A 20,616-nucleotide genomic window follows, 5' to 3' on the forward strand; every position below is an offset into this window, starting at 1 on the left:
GCTTCTCACACTGTCCCGTTTGCCCTTCGGCCCCAGATTCTCCTTTGCTTTCCCACCACAGCAGCGCCCCAGGGGACCATCTCCTTTCGAGTGGATGCTCATCCATCCCAACCCCAAAGGTTTGGACCAGTGTGACCCTGCTTCCCGGCAAGCCTTTTTGGGCGGCCGCAGGGATCTGCGTCCCCTCTCAACCTTTCCCACTCTTTTTCCAAAGGAGCACAAGCAAAGGACAATCTGCTCGTGCGGGCGAGTCATTTTCTAGTCAAGCTAACCCAGCTGAGGGCCTCAAGGGACAAAGCCTGGGTTCGGGACGCATGCAAGGAGTGGCCACAGGCAAGCGTGGACCTCTCCCGTTTGTTCTCCTCCGATGGTTGCAGCATGAAATGAGATCATGTGGACAAGGTGCCCAGGACAGCTGGGCACACAGCAGGCGCTTACTAAATGCTCGTTCGTCCACAGGACAGGCCCTGAGCAGGCACCACAGAGCAGGAGACAGAGTCATGAGGGTTGGGGTGGGGGGTCAGGCCTCTGATTAATGCCAAACAACAGCTTCCCATTAAAACTCTCTCTGGCCTCCAAGGCCCTGCCTGTCCCTCTTCTGCCTCACTCAGCCCACTCCAGGCCCACTGGCTACCCTGCCGTCCCTCAAACTCATGAAACTCACTCCTCCCACAGGACCTTTGCACTTGCTGGCCCCTCTGCCTACAGCCCTCTTCCCAGAGCTTCCCAGAGCTTCCTCCTGCATCCGGGTCTCACTTCAAATGCCATCTCCCCAGACAGGCCTCCCCCATCCACCCTGGCATCACGCTGTTCATATTTTCCACAGAACATAACCCTCCGGATGCAGCTTTTTCGGGGAGAGCGGGTCTGAGGATTCACCATGAAATCTCGGATGCCTACAACAGTAACTGTGTACAATACAGGACATAGTGCCAAAGGCTCGTTCTGGCCACAGTCCCTGGAAAAAAGCTGGGAGGCAAGAGACCCGTTCCTTACTCTCTGGGCAAACCTTCCTTCCTCTCTGTATTTGCAGTTTTTCTGTCTGCAAAAACGAGGGGACTGGACTCGATGAATCCTTATTCCCTTCCAGCTCAAACAAAAAGATTCCACATCCTTGGATAACTTCTCATTTTAGCCCATAACCAGCTCATGCCAGAACATGACTCATCTCTGCCGATTTTACCTAGCAACCAGCCCTTCTCCCCACACCCCGGACCAACTCCCCCCACCCCCAAGAAAAATTCCTCCCCCACCACACACCCACCCAGCCTCTCCCCCAAACCCCAACACCACCCGGAATCCCAGAGAGGAATGCAAGGCTTCAAGATCCTCCCCCGTCTGTCTGCCACCAGCATTTTCACGTAACCTCAGAATGTCTCGGGCTATGTCTGGAACGAGATGGGGGGAGCCGGTCCCCTCCGGGGATTAGTACAGGAAACAGCAGCAGAAGTCAGGCAAGCAGAAGGCGCTGACCCAGCACGGAGAGATCATTTCTGTTCTGATGCCTCACCCGCCTCTAGTGTCCAGCTCCTCAGGCCTGGAAAAGTGTCTGTACTTTAGGGAGAGAGGAAGTAGGGACAGGGAAAGTAGACAAGAGAGAGAAAGAGGTTCCACGTCTGAGACAGAAATCAGTTCTCATTTGGATTGTCCAAGGGATGTCTTCATCCAGTGCCCCACAGGGAGGAAAAGAACTGTCTCATCTTAGTAGATACTGGAAAGCATTTAATAAACTTCAGTACTCATTTGTGACACAAAATCTTGGCAATCTAAGAACGGAAAGGAATTTCCTTAACTAAAAAAAGGACACTTACCAGAAAACAAGAGCAAACTTCATGCCCACGGGAAAATGCTGGAAACACTCCCACGAAGATCAGAAAAAAGGCAAGGATGTCCAACATTACCACCACCTCCATCATCACCTCCACCATCACTTCCACCATCACCACCTCCACCATCACCTCCACCACCACCAGCATCATGACCACCTTGTCACCACCATCATCACCCCAGTTCTGCCTCCACCATCATTACTGCCTCTATCATCAGCACCTCCACCACCACCACCTCTACCAATCAACATTGAATTTGATGGAAAATATACATGCATCACAATGTTCATTTACAATAGCCAAGATATGGAAATAACCTAAGTGTTCATCAACAGATGACTACATAAAGAAGATGTGGTATGTATGTATGTATGTATTTATACAGTGGAATACTACTTGGCCATAAAAAAGAATGAAATAATGCCATTTGCAGCAACATGGATGGAACAAGAGATGATCATACTCAGTGAAGTCAGAGAAAGACAAATATCATATGATACCCCTTACATGTGCAATCTGAAAAAAAAAATGAGACAAATGAACTTATTTACAAAACAGAAACAGACTCACAGACACAGAAAACAAACTTACGGTTACCAAAGGGGAAGGGGGGCAGATAAATTAGGAGTTTGGAATTAGCAGATACGAACTACTCTATATAAAGTAAACAACAAGGTCCTATACAGGGAACGCATTCAATATATTGTAATAACCTATAATGAAAAAGAATATGAAAAAGTATACATAACTGACAAATATGTATCACTGAATCACTATGCTGTACACCAGAAACTAAATCAACTCTACTTCACTAAAAAGGAATATTGAATTAGAATTCTCAGCCACTGCAATAAGACACACCGAAAAACAAGTCACTTATGGATGCTTCAAATCTCTACCTAGAGATCCTTCCTGAATGAGCACTGAGATTCAGGTGACCTGGGATGGAGACCTCCCTCAGTCATTACCTTTCTGGGTGACTTTGGGTCTCAGTTTCCCCATTTGTAGCTGGAGGGGCAGGATTATACCAATTATTTGCAAACTACACTCCACTGAGCCCAAGGGGCCCCTGCAGTCAGGAGAGAGGGGCAAACAGGTACCCTCTGGATATCCCAGCCCCCCTCCCAGGATAAGCTCTACTTTCCTTCAACTTATGTTAACATCCTTAGGAAGAGTTTATTCGAACCAAGGATGCTGTGGCTGAAAAAAGTTGGACATCAGTGGATCCCCAACCAATACATGTGTAAACTAAGGATAGAAACCAGCAGTTCATCAGAGAGGAACTCCAGAAGGTTAAAAGCCCCCCTCTCACCAGTAATCAGAGATCCACAATTAAAACAACAATGGAACACCACTTATGTACTCGATTGACAAGTAGTGATGCTGTCAAGGATGTGGGGAAACGGAACCACTCTTAGACCAAGATGGGAATGGAAATTGGTGATGCATTTTGGAAAAGTCACTTGGCAGCACCTCTGAAAACGCTATGCTTGTCCCCTTGGCCAGTGGCAATCTCCCTGGGAGGACCTGGCTGGCAGGAGCGCACCACGTGTCTGCAACGACATATAAATGCAGGCTGTCCTAGGAAACGTGTGATGACACCAGGACACTCCAGCTCTGCCGCCTGTGATCCCCATTCCTGAGCTCACCCGGGGCCCACTTGGCCCCACACCTGACCCAGAGGAGCCCTGAACCGGCTCCATTCTGGAGACGCCTGAAGCTCGGGTGAGCAGACATCTGGGCTCACACCTCAAACAGGTGACGCCCAGGTGTGAGTCCACCATGCCAGGGCTGCCCTCGGAGCTCAGAGCTCTTTCCCCCCACGGCAGGTAGACCACAGACCACAGACCACAGGGAGGTTGAGCTGCCAGGCCAGACCTAGGACCTGAGCCTTCTGTCCCACTCAACAGCTGTGCGACAAGTCACCTCGCATCTGTGGGACCGCATCCATCAACAATTCACTGAGCAGGGATGGTTTCCTCCTCGGCTCAGTGAAGTGGATCGAACCAACTTCGTACTGATTTTTCACACGAAATCATTTATGCGAAAAGCAAATTGGGAAATAGTGATGATAGTATTTCTGCCCAGACCCTTCCCCCAAAGCGAAAGCTCTCTGAATCATCCTCTCACTTAACAGAACCATCGCCTCCTTAACCACCTCCCGCACTGATGGGCATGTAAGAAATTTCCTTTTTTTTTTCACTTATTTTAAACAACACTGGCACGGACAGTCATCCTGCCGGCCCATCTCAGGGACCACACACAGGTCTTTCGGTGGGCAGGTTCCAGAAAAGAATTTTTGGGACAAAGGACAAAGACATGGACAACTTTGGTAGATGCCGCCCTATCACCCTCCAGAAGGGCCCTCCCTCCTTCACTGCAGTTCTGCTCAAAATCGGACAGTGCGAGGACCAGATCCAGACAAAGACAAAATGTTCTTATCTTGGGAGAGGTCATGGGAAAAATTCAAAACTGGTTCTAACTGGCTCCCCAAAGGCTGGCCCAGTCCTTCCAGCCAGAGCTGTGCTGCAGGCCAGGCTGCGGGGACATTGGCCCTTGGGCCCAGGCTGGCCACTTACCTTTGACAGGAGGAAGGACTTCCCAATAGTGAGGGTGGGTTCAGATGCAGGAGAGACAATCAAAGGAGCTGGGAGAATTCTTCCCGGGGTCTTTCAATGTGGCGGGAGGTGATTCTCTGGGATGGATTCGAGGGGGTAAAAGAAGCCAGGCTCTTTCAAGACATTTTGTCCAAGACTTGAGTGATTCTTTTTACTTCAGGAAAAATGGCTCCCTGCCACCCTTTTCCCCAGCTGCTCACCCAGGCACGGAGACTGAGGCCTATCACTTGGCTGGAATCCAGAGCAAGCCTCCCTCCTTTTTTGTGGGAGAGGCGGCTGAGGCCCAGAGAGGGTGAGCGACTTTCCTCAGGCGGCACAGCCAGGGAGGGGACTGCAGGCTCAGAGCCACCTCCAAGTTCTCGCCTCCAGAGAGCCCAGGGCTGTGGGCTTGACTTTCGGCCTTGGCGTCCCCATGAAGCATCTGGGGCAGGAGCGAAGCGTTGGGGTCCAACAGACGGGCTTGGTCATTCACGGGCCAGGAGACCTCGCAGGCCCCCTGAGCGCGCTCTGTACCCCCAGGGAGCCTGGCCGCCTGCTCAGTGGCGGCGCGAGGGGCCAGGATGCTCGCTCCCCCAGCGGAGTTCCCTCCCCGCCCCGCGCAAGGTGAGCGCAGGCGCAGTTTGTGAGTGGGCGGGGCCTGACCCCACGCAAACCACAAGGATGCAGCACCCCGCAGCTGTAGTGATGCCCCTGCCGCCCACTGAGCTGTGGGACCACGTGGCAGTTTGGACACATTGGCCTCGGGCCCCCTCCCCCAACCCTGTTATCCTGCATTCATTCATTCATTCTTTCTTTCTTTCATGAATAGGCTTGCAGGCAGCGTGGCACTGCAGTTAGAGCCCTGGCTATGAGATCCAACAAGCCCAGGAGACTCCAAGCCCAGCTCAGGCTCTTTCTGGCTGTGTGACCTTGGGCAAGTCACTTTACCTCTCTGAGCTTCCAGGGCTCCCTCTGTAGAAGGCGGCTGACATCCGTGCCTCCCTGACTTTGTAAGGACGCAATGTCCAGAAAGTGCTTGTGCCGGGCTTGCCACATAGAGGGGACTGAAGAAGTGATAGAAACAGACCCTCCTGGTGGGATTAAACCTGGAGGAAGGGCGGAGGTGAGAGATTTGGGAGCTCAGGGGGTTTCCCATGTGGGCCAGTGCTCAAGGAGCATTTTCTCATGGGAGCCTCACAGCAGGGCAGGACCTGTGATTTCACAGGTGAAGCACTGAGGCTCAGAGAGGGGACAGAAGCTCCAAGGTCACACAGTGGGATTCTGGTGCTGGGATTTGAGCCCCAGTCTTCCAAGATGCAGATCCCTTCTGCCCCATCCCCCACGGTGATGCTTCTGGCCAGCCTCAGCATTTGGTTTCTTTTATTCATGGAAACACAGCGGAGAGGGGGCAGGAGATGTTCCAGGTCACCCGGCAGTTAATCCCACTGGGTCCTCCTCATCTTCCCAACCCCCTAGAAACAGCCCCAGCACCTGCCCCAGTCCCTGGGCTCCCAGCCTGTGTTGCCGGTCACATCTCCGGCCATGCTCTCTAGACAAAGTCCGAGCGCTGGCCGGGATCACCACACCCCAGAGGGAGACGAGGAACAGCTGTGGCATGACCCCTGGCCCGCACTGGGCGCCAAACCCCTGCAGAGGGGCGCACGAGGTGGGGGAGACTTTCACCACCCTAAGGGCCACAGCAGACTGTCTCTGGCCTCATCTGTCACCCATCCCGGGAGTTCACGGGACTTCCCTGGCTGCTGGCCCTACTCTGGTTTCACCAGTACTTCTAGAACCCTCTGCCCTACCCCACACAAATAGATGTTTACACTCTGAAGTTCCAATAAGAATCACTGATCTGATGATTCTGAGGCTTCTAAACCTAGAACTGGAAAGAAGGGCCTCACACAACAGCCAGACATTTAGAGACAGAAGTTTCCCTCTTTTCTCTTTGTGGGGCACAGCACTTCACAGTTTACCGCAAGCAAAAGCTCACATTTATTGAGCACCCAGGGGCGGCGGGTGGGGGGCCTGTTCTAAGCACTTAAAGTGAATGAACTCAACTCCCACCAACCCTCCAAGGTAGGTACCATCATTATCCCCATTTCCCAGACAAGGAAACTCAGGCCCAGAGAGGTTAAGTGATTTGCCCAAGGTCACACAGCTGGGAGGTAGCAGAGTTGAGATTCCAACCCAGATCATCTGAACCCCTAGCCATCACACTATCTGGCCCTACACACTATTAAAGTTCATTCACATCTATTAACCTCGCAGCACTCTGGAGACAGGGCAAGGGCTGTGGTCGCAGCTTTGCAAGTAAGGAGCCCATAGTTCAACAAAGGAAGCTGACATGCCCAAGTCACACAGCTAGGAAGGGCCTCATTGGGTCTCCTGGCTCCTTATTTCCATGTCCACTACATCCCCCCTCCCTTACTGTCCCCAGTCATTGACTCCTGTGCATCCCCAGTCCCATTTTCCCCTCTCCACACCCTCCAGCTCTCCAAACCCTAAGGGAGAGGCCACAGGTATTCACCCCAGACCCAGACCCTCTGGCCTTCCAGGGCACCCTCAGGTACCCCTGCAGGGCCCCAGCGGATGGTGGGATGCGGTACTGAGCATCACAGAGGCCTCTGGCATCAGGGACCCTGACAAGAGCGGGTTTACGAGCCAGGCTATTTTATACTTTGCAGCTGCCGCCATAAAACCTACCCCCGCCTGGGGACGGGGAGCAGCTGCAGGGGAACCTCTTCGGCCCTGGAGCCAGCACCAAATCCTTCCTGCTATTTCTGAGCAGCCAGAGGAATCCTGAAATTAAAACCTTCTGAAAGAAAGTGGCAAATCCCTGTCCCACTCGACAGACCTTTCCCCCAGACCAGGGGAAGAACCAGGACAGAGCACAGCAGAACAGAGCCGGATGCGGCGCAAGACTGCCCACCGGAGACCCGGATTCTCACCTAGCTCTGAATGAGTCCAGCCCCTGTCTGGTCTTCAGATGTCCAAGTATCAAACATGGGGCTTGTCAGAGACCCTCTGAACTTCAGAGGTTCCCTAAAGCCACTTAGCTCAAACATTCCCACTATTTCAGATTCTATGATCCAACTATTGGCTGTGTGACCTTGGACAAGTTACTTGACCTCTCTGGGCCTCCATTCTTCTCATCTGTCAAATGGGGTGAAATCACAACCATCTCATTAAGAAGGTTGTGAGGGAGAGATCAGATAACGTCAGTGGTTCATATCCACTTTACATGTAATAGCCAAACCCTGGCAACCATCCAAACACCCAACAGCCAGTGAACAGATAAAAAAAATTGTCATCCACCCCTACCAGGGAATACTACTCAGCAGTACAAAGGAGTGAAATATTGATAGATTTAATAACAGGAATAAATCTCATAATATTTATGCTGAGTTAAAGAAGCCAGACCGAAAAAGAGTACACACTGTAGGGTTCCATTTATATAAAAGTCCAGAAAATAAAAGTGATTCCGAGTGACAGAAGGCAGATCAATGGTTGCCTGGGGGTTGGGAGCGGGGGATGGAGAGGGACAGAAAGGAGCGATTACAGAGGGGTGATGGGTAGGTCCTCTATCTTAATTGTGGTGATGGCTTTATACACATATGCCAAAATTACCAAATTGTACACTTTAAATATGTGCATCTTATTGTGTGTCGATTATAACTTCGGCAAAGCTGAAAAAAATAATACAGACAAAGTGCCAGGCACATGCATAATAGTGTATTTACAAATGATGGTGATTCCTGTGGTTGCAGCTGGATGTTTCTTTAAGTTGCATCTCCTCCGCTAGACTATAGCCTCAGATCTGTTTTGCTAACAGTTTCTCCCGAAAACCTGGCAACAAATAGTAGGTGCTCATTAAACAGTTCTGGTCTGAACACGGAGTGTCTAGGACCCTGCTACTTGCTCCTGGGCCACTTCGGAACCCAGAGGGTTCATTAATCCCACCCGGGGCAGACTGGATGATTCCAGGTGTCTATGAATGAGAACAAAACAGCTCTGGGCAGTCCCTGTCATCACCCTGGGAGGCAGAGTGGGGTCAGAACAAGGAAGGGGGACCTGAGATGAAATGCAGTGGACGCAAAATGCACGTCCCCCCACCCCGCCATCAGTGGAAGGGCTCTACCTTCGGGCCACAAAGTTCTTAAGATGAGGTGGGAGGCTCAGCACTGAAGAGTCCAGGCTGAGGAGACAGACGGTCCTGGGTTCAAATCCCAGCTACGACCAGCTGTGTGACTCAGGCAAGTCACTACACCTTTCTGAGCCTCAGTTTTCTCATCTGTAAAATGGGGTAATGATATTCTGCCTCTGTCTGTGGAGAGTGTGGTGAGGGTTGAATGTGGTCATATATGTGCAGTACAGACGCCTTCCTTCAGCCTTACATGTGTGCACATGCACACCCAGCACCTGCTCTGTGCCAAGCACCCCCCAGGACCCTCTCCTCGTGGACTTTGCATCTTGGCAGTGACAAGTGCCCAGCCACACCCTCGGACACTCTGATTTCATTGGCGAAGGAGTCAGGATTTTTAAAGGCTCCCAGGTAATCCCGCTGTGCAGGCGGAGAGCTCTGCTAGGTGGGGTATGATCGTCTTCTCTTTCCACACAGGGAAAAAAAAGCCCAGAGAGGTGAGGCGATTCACCCGAGGCCACACAGCCAGGAAAGGGTAGAGCTGGCATTGACCCAGGTGGTCTCTCCCCAGAGCCCAAACCACTCTGAGCATCATGGGAGGGTTAACGATGATGTGCCCAGCACAGAGCGGCGGGGGAGCTGTGAGCTCAGCCCCTCCTGCTCTTGCCCTGGATGTGACCCCAGCCAGAGTCCGCCCAGCCTGTCAAGTGATCGGAGCAGGGCAGGGCACGGGAAAGGGGGCTCTTCGGTACCCCCATCCCCCACACGACACTGTCCTGAGCTGAGGTTCCTGTCTTGGGCTGGGTTTCCTTGCCCTCCCCCTCCTCATCTACAACAGCAGCAGACCTGGCCCCGGGACAGACTCCCAGGCTGGGGACAGCTGTATGCTTTTACAGGCCCTGGGACAGTGGGGGCCTGTTCATGCCCTGGCAGACTCCCAGATCCCTGGGAACACTGGAACCCCTCACCCCACCCTTAAGCCCTGTTCTCCCCCTTGCTTGGCCCCAGCCACACATGCCCCCACCGTGGTCTCCCTCCAGGGCTCGCTGCCCGCTGGTGCCAGCCAGATGTGTGCCCATAAATGGGCCCTCCTGCGTAACTCCATTGCAGACATGGGAGCAAACTGGGGGGACCCTAAGCCTTAGCGGTAGTGGAGCCCTGCTGTCCCCTCCCCCAAGGGTTACCTTCATTCAATCACTCATTCATTCATCAAAAAAGCAGTAGCGCCCAGTGGAGAACTCAAAAGACTCTGGAATCAGATGGCAGGGATGGAATCCTGGCTGTGTGACCTGGGCCACAGACTTCACCTCTCTGGACCTCAGTTTCCCCATCTGTGACATGGGAATAATAACGGTGCCCACCTGGGAAGACTCCGAGGAGGAGGGGACATCTAAGCCACAAACTAAAAGATGAGAGAGAGTTAACAAGGCAAGGAGGGGGGTGGAAGAGCGTCACAGGCAGAGGGAACAGTAGCTGTAAAAGCTCAGAGGTGAGGGAGAGTTTGACTCCTGACCTGGGGCTCAGACCACCTCCTTAATCCCCCACACTGGTCCCTGGGGACACAGGCTATGGCTGAGGCACACACTCCACGTCCTCTGGAGGGCCCAGTTGGGCGCTAATGGGGCACCACTGACCAGGCTGTTGCCGATTGGGAAAATCACCCTGCCTGCTCCTCAGGGATCTCCAATGTCTGCCTCCGTCTTACCTGGTTTTTGCCTGTCATGGGGTAGTTTAATGTACGTCCCAGCCACACCCCAGTGCCTAGGACCTCGCAGGAGCTCGGGGAGCAAGGAGAGAGTCTGTCACATCCGGAGAGGGTGAGTGACTTGGTCCCAGTCACAAAGCATCTGGGTATTCAGTGTTTGTATTCGATTCTCCCTATATTCTTGGGCGGGAGCCTGTCTGGGCTGAGCAAGGGAGGGCTCTTCCCCACTGAGCAAGACAGAGGCCATTGTGTGTTATGAAACCCAAACCCTGGCCCTCTCCGGATGGAGGTGGGGTCAGGGGAGGAGAGGGGCTGCCGGGGCTGGGGGGGTGGCCTCCCTGCCCCCATCACCCCGGAGATCCAGCACGTGCTCCCAGCCCAGCCACATCTGGATTCCAGCTGGCAGCTCCGGGACGGAGGGGGAGCAGGGGCCGCCGGAACTCGCCATCAGAGGCAAGGAGGAGCCTGGTGGGTGAGCAAACAAAGGCCAGGACTGCCTCCGACCCCAGGGCACCATCGGCCAAGTGTGTGGTGAGTGTGGCGTTGTCCCTGAGACCCATGCCAGTCCTCCGCCACTCTGCAGGGGGAGGGGACCCTGAAACCCCAGCCTGGAGCCCCTCCACGGTGCATGCTTCCTCGGGGAAACGAAGAGGTGGGGGGCTCTCCTGTGGCCACAGTAAGTAGCAACACCACGCGTGGAGCTGGCTCAGTGTGGCCGCGAGCCCAGGGCTGGTGGCGCCCAAGCTCCCACCCCTGTACCCATGGGACACCCACCCCTTCCTCCTACCTTTCCCACACCAACTGCCATTCAACCCCTAGGGCCTGGCTGATGTGTCCCCCAAGAAATCTGCCCCCCATGGAACAGCCCAGAGAAAATGTCCCCATCTCCCAACAGCCTCATCCCCCAAACCCCAGAAAATCAATGACACCCGGGCCAGAATAAAGGTTTATTGGGCTGGTTTGTTACATCTCAGCACCTGGACAGTTGTGCAGAGGTTGGCGGGGCCCAGATGGAGGGATGGGGAGGAGGACCCTCCCCGCCAGCCGCAGAGCCTCCCCAAATCAGGACGGAGCTCAGGCTCCCTTGTCGAAGACTAAAGAAGACTGTGGGCACAGGCTACCAGGCATCTGTGTGTGTGTGAAGGGCCAGGGCCCCCCTGCTCTGGGATGGGTGTCAGAAACCCTCTCCCATCCCCTCAGACTTCCCCTGAGTGGGGTCCCCTCTCACACACAGCCCCCCTCCCGGCTTCTAAGCTGCTTTGGGGCCCTGGCAAGAAAGGTTCAATTCATTTGCCCCACCCCCGCAGCAGTAACGGGATGAGAGGCAGCTCCTGGGAGCGCTGAACCCCCACCCCCACCCCCCTAACCCTGGACCAACCAGAAACTGAGGAGGGGGTGCCTTCGGGAACATTTAGAGCAGTAACTTCTGTAGCTGTTAAAAAGAAAGAAAGAAAAAAAAAGAGCACTCCACGGACAAAAGCAGTTTGGAAAAGACTAAGCAAAAACAAACCAGAGTCCACGGGCGCCTTTACTGCAGGGCTTGTCAGAGCCCCGGGGCGCTGCAAGGAGTCTGGGGCGACCGGAGCAGAGAAGCAGCACCTCCTCTGCTCCCTGGACCTCACAAGCTTTCTTCCAGGGAACCCAGTTTGGGAAATGTCCATATAGGGACCTGTCATGACGCGTGCAGGAGCCGCCCTCCTGACCGACCTTCAGCGGTGCCTCGAACTGCTCCAACCCCAGGTCTTTCCGCATCTCCAGCTCAGTCTCTTCCAACACTAGTATTTCTTTTCCTACCTCGATGGCAAGCAGCGATGTTTGCACTGTCACAAGGGACCTGAGACATGTTTCCCAATGGACATGGCTGTGACGGAGACACGTCCCCAGCCCTGTCTCCCCAGAGGAGCTGGGCTTTGGGATAGAGCCCCCCGGGGGCTGCAGGGACAAACGTTCTGGAAGTTGGTGAGATTCCTGAGATGGGACAGAGACCAGCAGCTCTGCCCGCTGTTGTAGGATCAGACACACTGGGATTTGCAGTGGAGAGTGGCCAAGGAGGGGGTGACAGAGAGCAGGAAGGACCAAGTGTCTTTCTGTGCCCAAGGAGGTGACCTCCAGGGGTCCGACAGTCAGGGCCGGCAGCCTGAGAGGCCTGTTAGATGCTGGGGGAGACGCTGCCGCAAGCACAGGGGCTTTCGGGGGGACCAGCTGGGCCGCCAGTTTCCTGGGCTAATGAGGAAGCTGCTTCTGGCCCCTGACTTTCACCAGCCTCCAGGGCCCCGTCTGCCTCCTCTGGGCAGGCCTCCTCCGGTGGGGGCACCTCTGGTTTCTCTGCTGGGACCCCGCATCCCTGGGCTTCCTGGTCCTCCTCCTGGCTGCCTGGCTCCTCTTCCTCCGACTTGCCCTCCATCACCCTGGCTCCATCTCCACTGCCAGGGGCAGCCCTGGCCGGAGACTTGAGGTTCTGGGTGGCGGCAAGGATGTCAGCCTGGAGCTGCTGGGAGGAGTCCCGGGCCTCCTCCGGCCGGCCGTCGGGAGCCCTGTCGGGGACCTCGCTGAAGGCCCGGGGGCCCCCAGCCCTGTCACTCTGGTCCACGTACTTCTTCTTGGGGAAAGATGAGGGGTAGTAGGCGGAGGCCTTGTGCTTCTGGCGGGTGATGACAGCGGCGCAGACGATGAACATCAGCAGGAACGCCAGGGACCCCACCACGGTGATGAGCATCACGTACTGGCGGAAGAAGTCCACGATGCCATCCAGGAAGTTGGTGGGGGGCTTGGGGCCCTCCGGGGGCGTGGGCCCCACTGACGTGGGGCTAAGGGCCGGGGTCCGGGGCGGCGGGAGACTGGGGGAGGAAGCCGATGGGCCCTCAGCCTCCCCGCTGCCCCCTGTGTCCTCCAGGAAGGCAGCCTGCAGGGACACGGAGTAGGGCGCCGTGGGCAGGGCCCGCAGGAGCAGCAGCAGAGACATGGCCAGGCTGGGGGCCACCGCGGAAACCATGTTGCCAGGAGCTGTGGGGGAAGCGAGGCAGGAGGGACATCAGGGCAGGAGCCCAGGGTCTCAGGGGACCCCAAGAAAGCGCAGGGAACACAGAACATTCTCTAGCAACTCACCTCCCTTCCCCAGGCTGGAGCCTCCCCATCAAATGTTTGTACTTGGGGTTCATACCCGCCCCCCACACACACTTCACTCTGAGCTTCTGGAGGGCAGGGACTGAATCTTATTTATCTTGGCACCCTCAGGGTTTTGCATCGTATCTGGTATACAGCAAGCACTCAATAAATGTATCTTGACGGACTTGGCTGAATGAATACCAAAAACTCACCCTTTCATTGCTTGCCATGTGCCAGGTATTCTTTTAAGTTTCTCACATAGACTTTCTCACTGAATCCTGAGATCCGCCTGTTCAGGGAGGTAGTACATTCTCCCCATTTTCCAGGTGAGGAAACTGAGGCTCAGAGGGCTTAAGTGCCTTGCTAAGGAAGAGCTGCCTGGGGTTTGGATGCAGGCACCAAGGGAGAGATGCTGGGAGGGCTCAGTGAGGATCTGAGTGAGTAACTGAGAGAGCTGGCCCCCCTCCTCCGGGGGGCCCTCCCCAGCAGCCCCCTGCCCTCCTGTGGTCCCATTCCCGTCCTCAGAAGATTCATTGGTTACAAAGTGTCCACAATCTTTGAGCTCAGCAGAGGCCTGTGTGAGCATAGGCCCCAAACCCATGGCGAACCCCCACCTCAAGGCTCAAAGCAGGGCCTGGAGGCCCCGGGGGAACCCTCGTACCTGAAACAAAGCTGGAGACTGAGTCCCGTGGCCACTACTGGATGGCATCCAGATGCACCCCGTGCCTCCCTCCCTCTGTTGGAAAGCTGCTCCCCACGTGAACCCCCAGACCCTCTCTGGCCCAGACGGCCCAGCTGACTAATAAATTCCTTATGGCTCAGCTTCACGGAGGAGCCTGGCTTCTAAAACACTGATTCTCCCAGCCTGTGTGAGTCGGCCTGGGCTCTCAGACAAATCCAGGGACCCCTTCCTGTGCCCCTCATTCTGCCCCATGAGAGCCCCATCCCGGCCCAGCAGAGGGCCCAGGACCCTGACGCTGGGTGGGCCTGGAAGTTCCAAGACTGAAAAGCCTTCAGGTCCCCTGTCTGAGGTGCTTGCGCTCAGGGGATGGAGATGGGGTGACAGAGGCCCAGAGAAGGCAAGGGGCAGGCTCCAGGCCACACAGCAAGTCCTTGGGCTGGAGGAGGAGGCCCAGCACCTTGACTGCAGGTCCCCTTAATTTCCCAGACCTCAGGGCCTGCTCTGTAAAACAGGTGACAGTACCAACCTCATGGTGACACAAGGATTCAGATGAGGTAGGGATGACGAGGGACCACTGAGTGGCTTGTTCCAAGTGACCTGAGGCCTCCCGTAAAGTGTCATTAATTGAAATCAATTGCACTGACATGAATTTGGACAAACTGGCTCAGATGGCAAAAAACATGTAAGTCCAAGGACATTAACCGAGGCAACGCCGCCCAGGGGTTCATTTTAAATGAGCCGGTCACCGTGTACTTTCATCACCAGTTACTCATCTGAGCCCCTCTCGTGGCTGCAAGCCCAGAGAAGCCCGGGACGCCAGCACTGTCTCCGTTTTTTTAGATGAGGAAACAGGTTCAGAGACAGACAGTGACCTGCCCAAGGACACACAGATGGTGTCAGAGCTGGGATTTGACCCTTCTTCTTTGGGACTCTGAGTCCACACACTCACTCACACACACCCCTCACACTCTCACGTGCCCGGGGCTGGCCCAGGAGTGGGCTCGCACCCCTCTGGCTGGAACCCCACTTGTCAGCTGGAACCAGGATTTGAGATGTTCCCTGAATTTCAGGAGACTTCCTGGGCCCTCTCCTCTCTGGGACTTATTAGCAACAGTTCTGCAGACAGCTTTGATGTTTGGGGCTTTTGTCTCTCGCCAACCACCTCCCTGCCTTCTGCCTCCAGTCAAGCCTGGGAGAGAGCCTTCACGGTGGAGGCTAAAACTTCTCACCACAGACACCTCTGACAGTGGTGTCCCCAGGGGCCTTCCCTGGGGGGGACGGCTGTGAAGTTTCTGCACTGAGGCTCTGCAGGCAGCCAAATGATGAGCTCGGTAAGGCCAGGATTAACATCCTGGCTCCATCTGGGTCTGGCTCTGCTGCTAGGCCTCTCTGGGCCTCACTGTCCCCATCTGTAAACTGGGGGTGGGGTGGGGAGGTGCGCTGTTAGGGCCGGATGGGACCAAGTGCCTGGCGCAGCCCTCCCCCAGGGAAGGTGAATTTTAGGAGAGGCGGAATTGCTACCCCGGCACACATCCAGGTCCAGCCAACGTGTGGCCACCCCAAGTCAACAAATAATGATTATCCTTGCCTGATGTGTAAATTGGCTCCCGGTCTCCCCTCATTCTCCAGGAAAGACCAACTTTTTTTTACCTTGTTGAGTGAAATCTCCTGAGTTCTGGCCAATGAGAGATCCAGGACCAGACACACACACACGCACGCACGCACGCACGCACGCATGCGGTACAGTGAGTTGGACAGAAAAAAGGGCTCCTTTCCTTTGGGGACTTGGGGTCAGGGGCATGGGATAAGTAAAGAGGCCACACAAACCACCTCTGGCTCTTAAAGATTGAGACCCTTAACTCTTAGAGTCCCCCTCACCCCCCAAAACCCCTTGGGTCTCCCCGGGAAAGGTGCGGCATCGTGTGAGCAGCCAGCCAGGCTTCGCAGGAGATGGCTATGTGACCCTGCTTGACAAGCCCCCCGACTTCTCTGGGCCTCAGTTTCCCATCTGTAGAATGGGCACCCTGGCCAGGGCAGCTCTGAAATGATTATTCTACCCTTCAGCTGCCCCCACCTCCTCCCTGGGTCCTCATTTTTGCCAGGACTCAGAAACTCACAGCCCATTAGGAGGTGGGGTCAGGCCAACTCCTCTCATTTTTACCCAAGAGGAAACCCAGGCCCGAGACTGGGAAAGCCCTGCCTAGTGACACACAGTCAGTCAGGGCAGAGGCTGACTGGAGAGGCGGCTCAGAATACCCCGGGGGAGGTCACTTCCCAGCTGTGTGTCCTGAGGCTGGGCATATCACTTCTCAGAGCCTCGGTTTCCACATCTGTACAATGGGGATAAGGCCACCTCCCTGGACCATTGTTAGGTCAAGAAATAGCGGGGCCGGCACATTGTAGATGTCAGTCAGTGGCATCACGTGATAGGCCAGGGCGCCCAGCTTGGAGCAGGACCTCTTTTTGGAGCCAGTCTCACTCAGGGTTTATTGTTTTAAAATGTGAGGGCTCCGCTTGGGGTCAGGAACGTGCAGCTCCATCCCTAGGGCCAAGGCACCCCAAGACCTGAGGCTGAGGGGCCTGAGCAGCTGCCCCACCCCCACCCAGAGACTGGTGGCCAGAGGGGGAGGGGAGGCCCACAAAAACCTGGCTTCAATTAGTGGCCTTTGGAGGAGGGGTTCTGGCTGAAGCACTGCACCCCTGCTCCGGGGCACCGGAGGACAGGGACCTGGCCCCTCGGAGGGGAGGCCTGGGGAGGGACGGGGGTCCCGAGGGCTCGAAATCCACACACACACAGAGGGCAGCAGCAGAAGGGACACAAAACACAGGCACAAAATACCCAGACACACAACAAACCGGTACCCCGGAGGGCTACGAGGCCCTTGGGCACAGAGAACACACAGATACACAACGAGCTGGTTGTGTGACAACGTGAGCACATCGCACCCCCTGACACTCCGTGGACCCCCACAGACCAGACCACCCCCAGCCACACCACCCTCCCGAGGACCCTGGGACCATCCACCCCAGCACCCACCTTCCAGGAACAACACATCCCCGACATCAAGGCCTCTACCACATATACACAACCACACACACACACCACACTCCAGCCAATCCAGCTCCATACTCAGGTCGCGTCCCAGGCACACACACGTCCCGCCACTCACCACCTTAGCACAGATCACATCAGTACACAGCATCCAACACACACTCAGTGCTCACACATACTTAGAGAAGTTCCCCAAAGCACTCACACTGACCCCCTAAATTCCAAGACTCCCCCCTAGCTCCCTGGAGAAAGGAGCGTCTCCCAAGACTTACCAGTCCCTCCGCACACAGGGTGCTCCAGCCAGGTGGAGCCGAGAGGGTCTGTGGCAGTGCCCGGTGGCTGCAGCTCTGGGCTGCCGCCCTCCCGCCTCCCTCCCGCCCGCCCGCCTCCTTCTTCCCTCCCAGCTCCGCGGGGCCAGCTTGATTTCATTAAGTGGGTTTGGGGTGGGGACAGGGGGAGGGGCGGGGCCTCGCTCGGCCACACACAATCCCCCCCTCACTCACGCCCTGCAGGCGCCCCCTCCACGCCGCGGGGTACACTCAGTGGGGCATTTCCCCATTGACCGCAGGTCCCTGGGGCAGGCTGAGGCCGGCAGGCACATTGACAGGGCTGTCCTGCCACATACCCAGGCCCCGTGAGCTGGGGTCCTGCCCCCCGCTTCCAAAAGGGACGAGGTCGGGGAGGTTCCGAGACCCTTGGAAGTGAAGAGGAAAATTCCCTGCGCTCAGTTCCAGCTGTGACTCAGGTTTTCCTAGGCTCAGGGAGCAGAGTGGGAGCCGGGCTGTGTTTCAGGGATCTCATGGAGGGTCAGGCCTAAGGCAGAGAGTGAGTTCTGGTGTCTGCTTTCTGGCCCTAGTCAGGCCCTTCCCTTCTCCAGGCCTCAGATTCCCCAATGGCAGGGGTGGGTGGGAAGCTTTCTGAGTTCCCTCTGGCTCTGACGTGCTGAGATCTGTGGCCTTGCAAGACCCCAGATGGAAAGGCCAGAGCAGGAGTTGTGGCCCCATTTCACAGATGGGGAAAGTGAGGCAGGATGAATTCAAGAGGTTCAACCAGGGGACTGAGAACCGGGCTCTGGATGACCTGCGGAATCCCATGGGTCAGTAGCCCTTTGCATTCATTCATTCATTCATCACATGCTTAATGAACACCTCTAGTGCCCCAGGCACTACACAAGGCTGGTTGCAGAGGTGAATCAGACACAGCCCAGCCCTCAAGGAGGTTGCAGACTTCCAAGGAGAAGTAATTTACACATGTGTAAATTACCTTTTTACAAAACAGAAACAGGTCTGTGGCAGGAGAGAGGCCAGGCCAAGGGCTGGGGGAACCCCCAGGATGGAGAGGGGTCCACTGAGAGAAAGAGGCAGGGGAGTCATGCTAGAGGACGTGGCTGTAGATGAGCAGAGTCCCAACAAGAGGAGACCCAGGAAAGGCATCCCAGAGGAAGGACCAGCGTGGTTAGTAAAGGCAGGGTGGCTGGGAATGCCACACACGGACAAGCGGCTGTAATTAAACTGGGCTGGAGCACGAGGTGGACAAGAAGGAGGAGCAGATGATGAAGATGGGAAAGGTCATGGGAGCCAGGCTAAAGTCTCAGAATGGCATTCATCCAGAAGGCCATAGGGAGCCAGTGAAGGTTCAGAGCAGGGGGAGTGCACAAAGGACCAGACCATACCCCACCTTTAGGGACCAGGGCCTTAGGTTGTAGCTGTTCCCTTCAATGGTCCCAGCAGTCCCTACTCATCTCCCAAAAGAGGGGGCAGCTTGGAAAATAAAACCAGAGGATTTCCCCTCTTCTCCTGAGATCACCCCAAACCTTGCATCCTAAGGGAACAGGGGACCATCTACCAATGGACACACACACACTTATGCACACACATGCCCCCAGGAGCAAGTGGCCCCCCACAGACATATTGTAGCAGAAGAGCCCACTTCAAGATGGCCAGGGGGTGTCCCAGCCCCACCTACCCTGCCTCGGACCAGACAGCAGGCGGCAGGAGCGGCCAGACCTGCCCCAGAGCCCGCCGCTGGGGCAGAAACCCCTGCCCCAACAGTCTGAAGGCTTTGGGGAATCAAGGAGCAGGGGCACAGCCAACCTGAACAGGGACTTCTCCCAGCACGGTGGCCCAGAGGTCCCAGCCTAAGGTGGGGTTCTGTTCTGTGTTCCTCCTTTGGGGCCAGAGCAACCCCCACAAGGAGCCCCAGACCTAGAGGCAGACAGACCTGGGTTCAAATCCCAGCTTCACCAGGTCCTGCCCCCAACGGAGCCTCTGCTTCATGACCTGTAAAACAAGGACAGAATTTCTTCTGTTCATCAGGCTGCTGGGGAGAATCAGTGGAGCCAGGGCAGGTGACCGTGCTGGTCAATATAAAAGCAGTGGCCAGATGCCAAAGTATGAGTTTCCGCCTGCTGCTGTAACAAAGTACTGAAAACTTAGTGGCTTAAAACAACACACAGGGGTAGGGTGGGGTGGGGTGGGAGGGGCATAGCTCAGTGGTAGAGCACGTGCTTGGCATGGTTCAATGCCCAGTACCTCCATTAACAAAACAAAACAAAACAAAACCCTTATCATCTTATAGTTTTTATCATCGCTGCCTTTTCAAGCTTCTAGAAGCTGCCTGCATTCCTCAGCTCACAGGCCTCTTCTTGCACCTTCAGAGCCAGCTGCAGGGGCTGAGTCCTTCCACGATGCCATCTCTCTGGTTCACTCTTCTAATCCCTCTTCCACTTTTAAGGACCCTTGGCATGGCATTGGGCTCACCTGGATAATCTGGGACCAGCTCCCCACCTGAGAGCCTTAACTTAATCACACCTGCAAATCCCTTCTGCCAGGTAAGGTGATGTATTCATAGTTCCAGGGATTAGGACGTGGGCATCTTTGGGAGAGGGGTCATTCTGTCTCGCACACCGCGGTTGAATATTATTATTTGTTCCTCGTAGATCTGGCTGGAATCCTCCACCCTCCAAAGCACTGGGTTTTCCTCCCAACATAGAGCCTGTCTCGGATCCTCAAACCCAGTGGGGTTCCATAAGTGCTTGGGGAGAAAGAAGTGAATGGGTGAGCAAAGCCCATTTGACAGATGTGAAAACTGAGGTTCACGGCAGCGTGACCTACTCAGGATCCAACAGGGTGTTGGGGATCAGAAGCCTCCGGCCCCTGTGTCTGATCTGGAAATGAAATTGCCAGGCCAGTGGCCCTGTTAAAGGTTTTCAGACCATGTCTTACACACACACACACACACACACACACACACACACACACACACACACACACACACACAGAGAGAGAGTCTCCTGAGGCCAAACACCCCAACCCACAATCTGAGCACAGAACAACAAAAATATCTGTTATAGATGGGAGAAAAAAGGGTCCTTGAGTTCCAGCCCCCATTCACACATCAACAGTGGGTGGCTGGGCAAATCTCTGCCCCTCTCTGGGCTGCAGCTAAATATGGGGTTGGTCTAAATGCCCACCACAAGCCTGCCAGCACTAATATTCCA

At 55.3% G+C, this 20,616-nt stretch overlaps 1 protein-coding gene across 1 annotated transcript; it reads right to left on the reverse strand.

The window, feature by feature from the left end:
- Positions 1 to 11,211: 11,211 nt before the first annotated feature.
- TMEM119 (transmembrane protein 119) lies at positions 11,212 to 17,512 on the reverse strand. The gene is made up of 2 exons (XM_006195771.3): positions 17,390 to 17,512; positions 11,212 to 13,281 (listed from the first exon to the last, which is right to left on the reverse strand). Exon 2 carries the CDS (start codon positions 13,268 to 13,270, stop codon positions 12,428 to 12,430), a length of 843 nt encoding a protein of 280 aa, XP_006195833.2. The 5' UTR covers positions 13,271 to 13,281; positions 17,390 to 17,512; the 3' UTR covers positions 11,212 to 12,427.
- Positions 17,513 to 20,616: the final 3,104 nt, after the last annotated feature.

Source organism: Camelus ferus, chromosome 32, assembly GCF_009834535.1.
Source record: "Camelus ferus isolate YT-003-E chromosome 32, BCGSAC_Cfer_1.0, whole genome shotgun sequence".
NCBI lineage: Eukaryota > Metazoa > Chordata > Mammalia > Artiodactyla > Camelidae > Camelus > Camelus ferus.

Coding starts and splice junctions, on each gene's coding strand:
- TMEM119 (XM_006195771.3), bottom strand. CDS start 13,270: ATGGTTTCCGCGGTGGCCCCCAGCCTGGCCATGTCTCTGCTGCTGCTC.